Source organism: Myxocyprinus asiaticus, chromosome 27 (assembly GCF_019703515.2).
Source record: "Myxocyprinus asiaticus isolate MX2 ecotype Aquarium Trade chromosome 27, UBuf_Myxa_2, whole genome shotgun sequence".
In the NCBI taxonomy this organism is placed as follows: domain Eukaryota; kingdom Metazoa; phylum Chordata; class Actinopteri; order Cypriniformes; family Catostomidae; genus Myxocyprinus; species Myxocyprinus asiaticus.
In genome coordinates, this window is record NC_059370.1 from 43,722,367 (window position 1) to 43,734,688 (window position 12,322).

Genomic DNA, 12,322 nt, shown 5'->3' on the forward strand with positions numbered 1-12,322 from the left:
GTGTGTGTGTGTGTGTGTGTGAGGGTTAGGTTTAGGGGTAGGGTTAGGTTTAGGGGATAGAATCTATAGTTCGTACAGTATAAAAATCATTATGTCTATGGAGAGTCCTCATAATGATAGCTGCACCAACATATATTTGTGTGTGTGTGTGTGTGTGTGTGTGTGTGTGTTTGTTTGCACAGAATGAAAAGGTATTACGTGAATGAGAGTATTAAAATCCATTTCAATCTCATAAATAGGGTTTTTAAGTAATAAGACTAAAGCAGCTTGTGATGAAAAAGCCTCTGCAGAGCGATTCACTGGCCACTCACACTAATCAAGAGCTTTGATTGGCTCCTGACACACACTACAACATGTAATTCATTATCTGATTGGTTTAGCACACCTCTCTAAGACGCTTCTGGCTATCTGATTGGCCCGCGTGTTGCCGTGCAGGTGTGAGTGATGACTGAAGCAGATTTATGTCTATCAGACTCTCAGGAGAACAATCATCTAATGAGGTAAGAGTATTGATTGACATTTCAGCCTGTTCTGTTCACAGATATATGAGCCACACCCTCAGAGAAACCAGCAACAACCAGAGGGTGTTTCACAAGGACAGATGACCCCTAAATCACTTACACACACACACACACACACACACACACACACACACACACACACAGCTTTAAATGGGTCATCGCTTACTAAAACAAATCAATTGTTACACACTAACACACACTGAAATAGAATGATGAATCGTTTGACAAACACTGACTGACAAAGTGTAAAACTGGTGGCTATGTTTTGTGTACAACAGCCCTTGCACACACACATTTATACATAAAACACACCAAAAAGACAAAAAAATAAATAAAATAAAATAATACACTGATCAACCACCAGGCGGAGATGTTTTTTTTTTCTCGAGTAAGTTGTGAAACAAAGAAACCAAGGATCTCACACACACACACACCTTCTCTCTCACAATTCATGTGAGGGGAAATGAAAACGATGTTAAGAGAGGAGACAACCCATTCAGCAATAGCAGACAGATCTGATAACACACACACACACACACACACACACACACACACACACACACACAACACAAACTTAGGCTTTAATGTCTATTGTACAGTAATGTAGTGTGTAGTTGACAGTATTGTGTTACCTTGTGCACTGATACAATATCTAATATAATCAGTTCAGGATTTAAGAATGATTTCACATTCCACACTCCATTTGTACTCACATGCACACACACATTTAGATTTCTAATGTTTTTGAATAAAGGTAATTATATTCACTACAGGCTAACCCTAACTCTTGCTATATATCCCGAACACTAGCTGTATAAACAGTATAACTGCAACTGCAAATTTTAGGTTTTGCCAGATTGAGCTCATTTAGGGATGATTTTGTCCCCAGAGTAAAGCAAATTAAACCCACATGCACACACACACACACACACACACACACACACACACACACTAGCAGTAATCTATTGACCTGCTGTTGTGACAAATCTATTTGACCCCTCTTCTGCAAAACTCACAGAATAAATAATCCACCAGCTCCCTGCAGCACGCGACCTAATTATTCACACAGTGAATGTAATTTACTTTGTATATCTTCTGTGTGCCTGTATGCGTGCTTGTGTGCATGTGTGTGCGTGTTTATGTACTTAGCTATCCTTATGGGTCAAATCTGCCCCCAGAAGCGAGCTAAATATGGCAAAACCTCTCTTTAGGGACATTTGGCGAAGTCCACATTTGGAAAAGTGATTAATAAAGAAAAACATGTTAATAACACACACACACACACACACACACACACACATATATACAGTTTATATAAAAGCAAAAAAAGTTTTCATTCAGGGGTAGAGTTAGGGTATGAGTTAGGGTTAGTCTATAGTACTGGTAATTATAATTTGCTTTAAATAAGAAAAAGTGAATATGGTATTTCCTTATTTAGACAGGCAAGTGTGTGAGACTACAGATGGATTGGTGTGTGTAGTTATTGTTGTGAATTTTGCTGGGAAGTTTGTAGGGGTAATGTGTGTGTTATATGTGCATCCGTGTGTGAGTATGTGCATGTGCGGATAGATTGGGCAGTGCTGCATGTGTGTATGGGTGGGGTTACTGCAGAATGACATCAGCAAGAATGCTTATGGGACATTTCAAGTGGACAGAATAGAACCCAATGTTCCAAAAGTTCTCTGCTATATTCATCTCTCTCTCTCTCTCAAATGCAGACACACACACAGACACACACTTCCTGAACATAATCTTTCACTCTCATCATCAAAACGTAATCATTTCACTTGGCCTCATGCATTACTAAGAGTTACACATTCTGATCTTCTAAGGTGTTTTGGGTGAAAACTTTTTTTAAACACTTTTGCTATCTTGATAGCTACTTTTTTTTTTTTTTTTTTTTTTTGCATGGTCTTACCTTGAGTGTGCTCTGGGACACAGAAAATGCAGGTCAAGTGGGAGGAGAGAAGAGAGAAAAAGGGAGAGAGGTGGTTAGTGCTTCTCATCGGTTAAAGCAATATTTACATTCCACAAATTCTGCATCTTGAATTTACAACACGCACAAACAGATGTGAGGTCAGATCTGAGGCCCAACTGAGCTCAGATACACAGATGGACATGTAATGTCTCGCTGAAGGACAGCATTGTTTACTTTTTTTTTTTTTTTCATTTAGCAGACACTTTTATCCAAGGCACAGGGGATAATGTAGAGGATAATACAAGCAGAACAATATATAAAACAGAGAAAACAATATAAGAAGTACTAGACTAGTACAGAAGTGTAAGTGGAGAATAGTGGAGAAATATTTTTCCCCCAATAAAATAAGGTTGGTTAAGTGCTCCTGGCAGAAATGTCTTCAGCAAGCAGAACTGAGACTCAAACCACAAGAATTAGAATGAGAACATCACTTACACCACCCCTATCTCTGAACAAAACAAACAGGACAAACCATCCCGCAGCTTGTGACACGCAACTGCCTAATGAGGGAGTTCTCAATTAAAGCAAGAAAGAAATACAATGGAATGGAACAATATATTTTTAGAGTAATAAGGATAGCAGCTTTGAAGCAAATTACAAAGACATGGCTCAAACCAGAGCCCACATGAATTCAAAGATGGAATAAATTATGGAAATGGGGATGGAGCGAGTAACATATAAGATTAGAAATCAAAGTTTAAAAGATGGAAATTGGTTAAAAAAAACTAACTCATTACAGGGACAATACAGTACCGCTGGAGTAACCTGAGCTTGATGCCTTGATCAAAGGCACAATTTTCATAGTTTACTTCTTGTGGACATCTAACCAACTACTACCGAGTTTAAATTACTGCACCAAAACACGCAGTTTCACAATATATTAACTTCATGTTAATGTAAATGTCAGCTTCAGAGTTGAATAATCAAAACAGCTTCATCAGCTCATATAAATGTTTAGATGATACCCACAAAGACCTGGAGTGGCAAAACCTAAACGATTATTTAAAGCAATAAAATAATAGCTTTTTTTTTTTCTTTTCACAAAGTATGGGGCAGAACTACACACAACTGCAGCTCACTCCAAAATGTTTAAAGATAGAAAAACAGAGTGATTTTTTGCACTAAGTGTAAATAGCACCTGCCACACAGTGTGGCTATTTGTGCACGCCAATGGTCTGGTGGAAACACATAAATGAACCTTCCCTAAGGACTTTTCCCTATCCTGTTTCCTGTCTCCACTCATAATATTTCTTTTAATACTAGTACTTATAGTGATAAATAAAAATCAATATAAAGGTTGATTTGGTCACGGTGGCGGTCGAGGAGTTGAGAGAAAGGTTTGATCCAGGTCATATTAACCATGGTTTTATTATAGTAATATTGCAGTAACCATGTTTTTTTGGCAGAAGCCAATATTAATGCAATTACCCATGGTGATACTACAGTAATCTGGTGTTTTATAGAAACCATGCCTAATGTTGTGGTAAATATTATTTTTCTGCAAAAAAAAACAAAACAAAAAAAAAACATGGTGATCCTATGGTTACTGTAGTAAAACCATGGTTATTTTTTGTAAGGGAAGATTGGGTTTAGGGCTAGAGATTGGTAAACAATAAACACGCTGCAGTGATGCCCCTATGCTGTATTTAATTTAGGGTTCAAATTGTATCCAGCACTATTTAGCATCTAACACTATTTGCACTTAGTGCAAAGAAGATGCATTTTGTTGCTATTTGCACTGAATGTAAACAGGCGCTGCCATAGGAAAAAATGCCAACATCTCCCCAAAATGTAACTTGCATAAATATGACATTGCTTTCTTTCTAAATGTTGCTTAAGTGCAACAGTGGGCCTTAGTGGTCAACAACTTTGAATGTTACTCACATAACCAAACCCATTGAGAAAATCATACATAAATATTCCAGATGATTTTTGACGTAGCATAATCTTAATTAATGATAAACATAATGACATAGACAAACTGAAGATTCTTTTTAAATGACCATTTTAAGAGGGCAAAAAAAAAAGAAAAAAAAAAAAAAGAAAATACACCATCACTATCAATGACTGGGAGATGCAATTGATTGAAAGATTAAAAGGGTAGAAGAAAAAGCAAGGAATGTATTGATAATGCAGCACAGTAAAGACTGGAGTAGAGGAGAAAAATATAAAGAACAGCAGCATGAAAGAATAGGGTTACCGAGGCGATGAGTGAAAGGACGATGAGAGAAAATTAAACATGGATTAAAAGGAGGAGAGAGAGAATTAAACAAAAAAAGGATGTGTGTGAGGAACAGAGTGAATGGATGAAAGGAGAGAATAAACAAGTATTAACTGTTAAAGTTTTTAGTGGCTCCACAAAAATGTGTGTGTGTGAGTGTGTGAATGGTTATGACAGGTCCGTTGCATGCGCGGTAAAGTTATCTTCCCCTCTAGACTGCTGTAAAGCTGATGACTTTCCTCAATAATCCCATTAGAAAGCTTGTAGTTGGATTATCGTCTCCCCAGTTATGATGACAGTCCTAATCCAACACCACAGCACACATCAACACCACAGGGACTACGGCAAGCGTTATGGACCAGATTAACCAGAAAACACCTGAGCTACACAATGCATGAATCAGACACAGCCAAAATGAGAGGCTCTCTTCAAACAATTATGAAGATATCAAGAGTCACGGCACTGACAAACACAGAGTGATTCTGAAGGGTGGATGGTCACGGCTGACTTTCGCTTTCCCTAATGACAGCTCAAGTTCTAAAACTGTACATCATGTAAGTTTGCATTATTTAATGTGACAGGATGAATTAAATGCATTTCTAAATCCTCGCCAGTGACTAAAATAATATTGTAATAGAGTTTATTACAGTGTAATCTTGTTTAACTTTCAAAGGTAAAACCACATGGATTTAACGGTGATATTGGAACATTTCACATGCACTCCCAACATTTCATGTGACATAGTTCCACATGTGCAAAATTCAAGCCTCAAATGCAATCAGTTCCATGCTACATGCATGTAAACACATATTTTTATCGAATTTAGACCAACATCTAAACACACGATTTTCCTCTTAATTCAGCATTGTTTCGTAATTGATCAGAAATTATCACTTGGTGCTCAGGTAAATTGAATGAATGCATTTAGCAACAGTATACACAGTCAGATATGTCTAAAATATGTGGCAAAATATTGGATTTGTGCATTAGGCCTTGCAGAGTAGAAACATTTTTAACTTTAGTTTTAACATGCATCTACATGTGTAATCCATGTGTTTTTTTTTATATGACAATACAGCCAGAGTGAAACATTTTAAGAGTCATCACCTGATCAGTGAGATTTAAAGCAAAGCAATTTGTTCTCTTATTTCCCAGAGCATATAATGCCTCTTTTCGAAGCTTTGCTCTCAAGGCTGATCATACAGAAAAATAATAATAATTTCATCATGTACTACAGAAGCCACAAGCACAACCTCCTCTACAAGTGCACACCAGAGCAATAGCACTGTTTATGTTCACTAAAGGTCACAGATCATCAAACTCACTGATAAAACTGACACTGAACTGAACTGAAGCACCCTAAGCAAATGAAGCCGTGTTTATACTACACACGACATCGTTTTAAACTTAGTTAGTTTAGGGTGATGTCACAGTGTTTAACGTACTGTTCCAGCCACAAGTAAAGCCAATAATGCAGGTTTTTCTTTCCGTCGCTTTTAACGCTGTGTCGCTGCTTTGCTTTATTGAACTTGCCACGGACCCTTCTACTTTTAAAAACTCCAATCTCTCTCTACTCATGCATCGTGGCTGTGCTGTCTTTGTAGAGTTTGCATTGCAAATCATGTAAAAAAAAAGTATACTTCCACACAATCTCTGAGAGACGGGCTTCAAAATTATCAATTTTAACGACAGTAACCTAGGTAACAACTAGGTAAATAAAAAGCATCACGTCCAAACCACACCCACGAATAGTTTTTATTAGAGGTTGACCAACAGTGGATTTTGCCGATACCGATAACTAAGGTGGAGGGAAAGGCTGATAACCGATTAATCATCTGATAGTTTTTAAAATTGATTTATAGAATGTCAAAAAAAATGTCTTATTATTTCCTTACTATGACGGACACAGACAAAGAGTCCTAATAAAACAAAATCCCAGATGCAGTTTATTGTTCAACCAAAATCACCAAAATAACCAGAAAAAAAAAAAAAATGTTTTATATATATATATATATATATATATATATATATATATATATATATATATATATATATAGTGCATAACACGGGACTTTTAAGTATAAACAAGCCCAAAACACACCGGGGACTCTTATTTTGAAATGACAAAACTATCTTCAATCTATCGGCATAGATTTTTGCTGATAAAAGTATCTATCGGCACCGATTAATCGGTAAAACCGATATATCGGTCTACCTCTAGTTTTTACCAATCATCAGTGCTCTCCAGCCAAGTTCTCTTGGGTCAAGAATTTCTGAGATGTACACGAACAAGAGAAATCTCACCAAACGAACACCTTGGCAGAACAAAAACTTCCCTGCATTTTTTTATAATTTCTTGGCGAACTAAGCGAAGCCTTTTCGCCCAGTAAGTATAAGCCTTTAGGCTAATTAATTGTACTACTCCATGGAAGAATTATTCAAATTATTAATTAATTTAACTGTTTAATGAACACCGGTGTCTCTTATTTTATTTTTGTTTCAACAGTTTAGAAAACAATCAACAACTCAAGGCTGTGCATTACTGTGATTTTAACACGGTTAAAGGGGATTTAGGCACTCTGCTTCTTGTCTTGCTTAAGAACATTCCTCACGTGTCAAATGTGGCTTATCTAATCAGATTTTATAGCATCAACTATACATTTTACAAAGACTCACCGCAGGAGAGTACTAGAGACAGTTCAGAATATTATAAAATGAATAATACAATGAGAACAAAATATTGATTAAGTGAGAGCGTGAGATTGGAAGTGACTCAGGGAAGACACAAACAGGAACTACAGAGCATTGAAACGGCTAGAGCAAGACGATGAGAAGAGAGATAAAGGACAAATTAAGATGCGACAAAATGATTCAGAACCTGAGCTAATCTGAATATACAGCTGACACACACACACACACACACACACACACACACACACACACACACACACACACACACAGAGCTCTTATTGTGAGGAAGCAACTGCAGAAGGATGAGGCTAGAATCACTCGGGAATGAACACACACACACACACACACACACACACACACACACACACACACAAACACAGACACACACACACGTCTAGAGAGCAGCAGACACATGCAAAAACCATGTTAATTCTCTGCACCTGCACGTCAAATGACATCATTCTCAAACTAGAAACATGCAAGCAAATCAATGTGGCGTAATGATGGAATATAACATCTAACGAGGCCCACAAGGACAGAAATCCATAGAATACAAACGCCAGTCATTTACTAAATTGTACACATTATCCAAGCCTAGTATTTTGATGTATTAAATATTATGGCTAATTTGACGATGGCTCCAGCTGTCAAGACTGTGGTAATCTTAGCTCTGTTTAAATACTTCCCACAGATTTCTTGCCAGAAAAAAATTATTTTTGTATTTACATAATTTTAAAGTATTTACACCTGCATATAATTAGCATATAAAAAGCAGACTGACTCAATACTAAAGTCATTTATATTCTTAACCATAATCTATAATAGAGCCATGGCAGAAACACAATCACTAAATAAAACTTAATAAAACAAACTGCTTTCATAGAATCATATAGGCCTACCAACATATTAACACAATTATTTTTATGTGGCTCGTTGTACGTATTGCGGCAGTTTCCTGGTGAAATGAACACTCGAGGCACTACAACATCGACTTTATCGCACTTTCACACAAATCACAAGTAAAACGGCAGATTATCAGTTCATAAACACTTACTTTCACCCTGCTCCTCACTCAATGCTATGTTATGACAGTTTCTGATCAACTGATAGAGCGATGCACTTGCGATACAAAAAAAAAATCATGTGAGCAGAAAGTATCATTTTAGCCCCACAAAATGACGTGGTTGTATCAGCAGTTGCGTTCTTCATCTCACATTTGCTTTTCTGACACTATCGGTTAGGTTTAGGTTTAAGGTTAGGGAGGTCAGTTTTGTTGATTTCAAACTTGATAGAGCATTAAACTTAAAAACCTCATCTGTTTGGGAGAACATTTAACTCGCTTTTAGCGCCACACAGTGGACATTTCACCTCGGAACTGCTGCAATACGTGTAATGAACCGTATAATATCATTTTTGCATAAATGTCACCACAATCACTTAATCTTCCTGAGATCAGACTGTAATTAAAATAAAAAAAGCTACAAAATTGCATTAGAATCAGACTAATGAATATGCATTTAAAGCCCCTTATTTCTGAACAGTAAAACGTTTTTATGAAAAAAATACATAAAACAACAACGATAATACTAAATAAAGAAATTTTACTAAATAAATAAAGAGATGCCTGCAGCTTGTAAAGTTATCCACACAAAACGTCTTTTCTTTTAAATAAGAAGAGAGCGAGAGTGAAGGGGGGGGGGGGGGGAGAGAGATATGGCCATATTTAAGCTGCAGTCAGTGAACAGACTAAATTATTCACATCATGCTGCCCTACATTTTCGAGGCAACCTTGTGTGTGTGTTTTCATGTGGGGGGAATTTGTGAATGCTGTTCGGACTCAAACACGCTCTTGAATTCATAGCGACATTAAAAGCTTCTGCATCTGTGCTGTGAAGGCCCCAAAAGGACAAACCTCACTGGTAGAGCCGCACTGTTACAGAATAAAAGCTGAAACACTGACGTGTTCTGGTTGGAAAACTACTATGCAGATTTTCAGAATTCTTCATGTACAACAGTGTTGAATAAACCAATTTGAAATTATATCATGCCAAGCTATGCACTACTCATCATTTAGGTTGGTGAAATACAGTGTATACAAAACATAGTTCACCCCAGAATGAAAATGCATTGTCATTTGATCAGCCTTATGTTTTTCCAAACCCATATGACTATCTTTCTTCCATCCATCTTCTATAGCCACTTCTCCTATGCAGAGTTGCGGGTAGTGCTGGAGCCTATCCCCTTTCTTTCTTCCGTGGAACACAAAATAAAAAAGAATATTAGTCTCAGTCACCATTCACTTTCATTGCATCTTTTTCCATGCAATGAAAGCGAATGGTGACTGAGACTAACATTCTGTCAAACATCTCCTTTTGTATTCCACGGTAGAATGAAATTCATGTGTTTGGAACAACATGAGGTGTATGAGGTATAACAACATAGTAAGTTTCTCCCCTTTGCCGTTATATAGACAGCCAGACCTGAAACACTAGTCCTGTTCTGCTACACACACATACGCATGAGATGCATCTGATGACCCATGTGTGCACAGACACATGGATGACACACTGTCCTGATGTCTCTATGAGTCAAATGACACACACACACCCACACACATACTGTATACGCACACGGGCCTGAGTTTGGCATGCAAGTGTGACTCACTGTCCTACTGTCTTTGCCACTCAAAACACACACTAAAATGCAGTTTTGCTTAACAGGTTCACACGGGAAGTTGGCATGTTGTTTCCGAGAGTTCCGGTACCTTAGGAGCGGCCACATTATGCCGACTCAGTCAAGCGCCATCTCCTAGCAGACATTTTTGCATTGGCTCCAGCATGTTTACCTTGCCATGTGGTGTGACCGGAAGCACGTTGCGTCAGCAGCGTGGGACACCCAGATTTGGATCAGTGACGCATGTGATTCTAAGGTTGCATTTTTCTTTCTAACATTACATTTTTACTCCACTGATGGTAAGATTTAAGTATGGGGTTTGGGTCTGGGTGTACAGTATACAACTTACTTTTGGCCCCCCTCCGTGGACATTACACCCAGAAAATGGAGCTCAAACTTGCCCATACGCCCAACAACACTTACCGCTTTTGCCACTGGGGGTAGTGTTTCACATTTCAGTAAGCAAAGATGGATTTCAGCTAAAGGTAAGTCAACCTACTTTTCCGATTTCACTGTGAGATCAGTCTGGTCAGCTAGATGACGACACAAATACCAGAATCTGCTGCCATTTTTACATGTTTCATCTGCACACACCATCCAAAATTTACACTTAACAAGCATCAAATCAGAGTACAAACTGGCTTCAGAATGTAGTCTAATAGAAATGGAGTTACTCACCAATATTCTGATTACTTTATTAGGAACTACATCATAATACACAATTTAAATTGCAAATTGAGGGTCTGACCTTTGCTCCAGCAGTGACACATCTCTGTTGTTAAACCCTCAAAATGAACATTTGACGAGCAAAATCATGCAAAATTTCAGTGTTTCTGTGACTGCTGCCATGTCAACAGCTAAACAGGAAAAACAGACAAATAATTCAAAGGAACAATATATATATTCATGCAGAAATAAATACAGTTTCATGGCCAGTAAGAAACATTTACCTATGGCTCACCCTCACAAATCACATTATATGGTGAATCAGAGCTGCTTTTGGAGCTGATTGTTCTTTGAAGCCTAAAAAAAATGGCTGCTGCCTCAAATATGAATCAATCAAACACTAGAAGGATGAGTCATTTCTCTTCCTCCTCCATGCCTCTACGTCAAGTCACTCTCTCTATCTCTATCATCCTCTGTTGAGTTGATCTAAATATATCCTTAACATAATAGGTATTCTTTGTCTTTCTTGTTTAGCAATGAAAAGAAACTGATTCTACTGAACATATGCAACCAAAGTGCATATTTGTCTTAAAACGTTTCCATGTATCAGTAATTGTGTCTTTCTGATTATGTCCCAAAACATGGTGAGCTGCCTTTGCTGTCTACTGCCTATAAAGGCATATACTGTATACACAGAATCACATTACAGTACAGCAGATCTGTGGTACTGCCTTAAAACTTCAAACGAGGTATCATTTGGGACAGCATGTGCTTCAGGCCTATGATGCCTTAAGATGCTGCCAATGTAGGCAACTCACTAGGTTTTAGAACATGAGACTCTGTGTGTGTATATGCATATTTTCAGTGGAAGCAAGAGCTCTCGTAAAGTGCTGATTTCTCACGTGACTAAATGTTACTCAGAATGCCAAGCAGGGGCCGCAGGAGAGATGTGACCAAACAGCTGAGGACTCCAGAGGCTGTCTATAAATATGCCTAGAAACGTATGTCATCAGATAGACAGTACTCCCTGGCCCTGCAGCATCCTCTGCTCCGATTTAAGATGGGATTTAAACATTATATCATGAGCAAATCAAAATCCGACATTAAATGTCTGGAATGTAAGTCAAGCTGCAGCAGCACAGACTTCTAATAATAGCGTTCATAACCATGACTCCGCCCACGTCCAGTGCACGGCTTTGCCTTCAGCCTAAAAGAGATTCCTCGTGGGCTTTATAGCACTCCAGCAATCACAGACTGCAGCGCTAAAACTGTGCCAGAACACAATCAGCTTAGGCTATGTTAAGAATAGCATGCAACCATCCTACTCTTACACATTTCACAATATACTGGATGCATAATGTGCATAATATGCAAACTTTTTTTATGCATGAAATATTCAGATGACCTACTATATTTGTCAAAAATGTGCAGCATACAACAGAGCAGGAGCCAGAACTGGAACTGGAAGTGATATCAGCTGTGATTTTAACTCATTATTTGACTGGACTGCAACATGTTTAAACACTTTTTAAACAACAACAACAACAACAACAAATGTATTACAAAATGTCT

General features: G+C 37.8%; 1 protein-coding gene across 1 annotated transcript in view; it reads right to left on the bottom strand.

Moving 5' to 3' along the window:
* Positions 1-376: 376 nt before the first annotated feature.
* LOC127417853 (protocadherin beta-15-like) overlaps positions 377-12,322 on the bottom strand; it is a 42,146-nt gene continuing 30,200 nt past the window's right edge. Inside the window, exons 2-3 of the mRNA XM_051658089.1 lie at positions 2,440-2,451; positions 377-526 (exon numbers count right to left, since the gene is read on the bottom strand). Of these exons, the coding sequence (XP_051514049.1) occupies positions 377-526; positions 2,440-2,451 (162 nt within the window). The remainder of the gene's footprint in view (positions 527-2,439; positions 2,452-12,322) is intronic.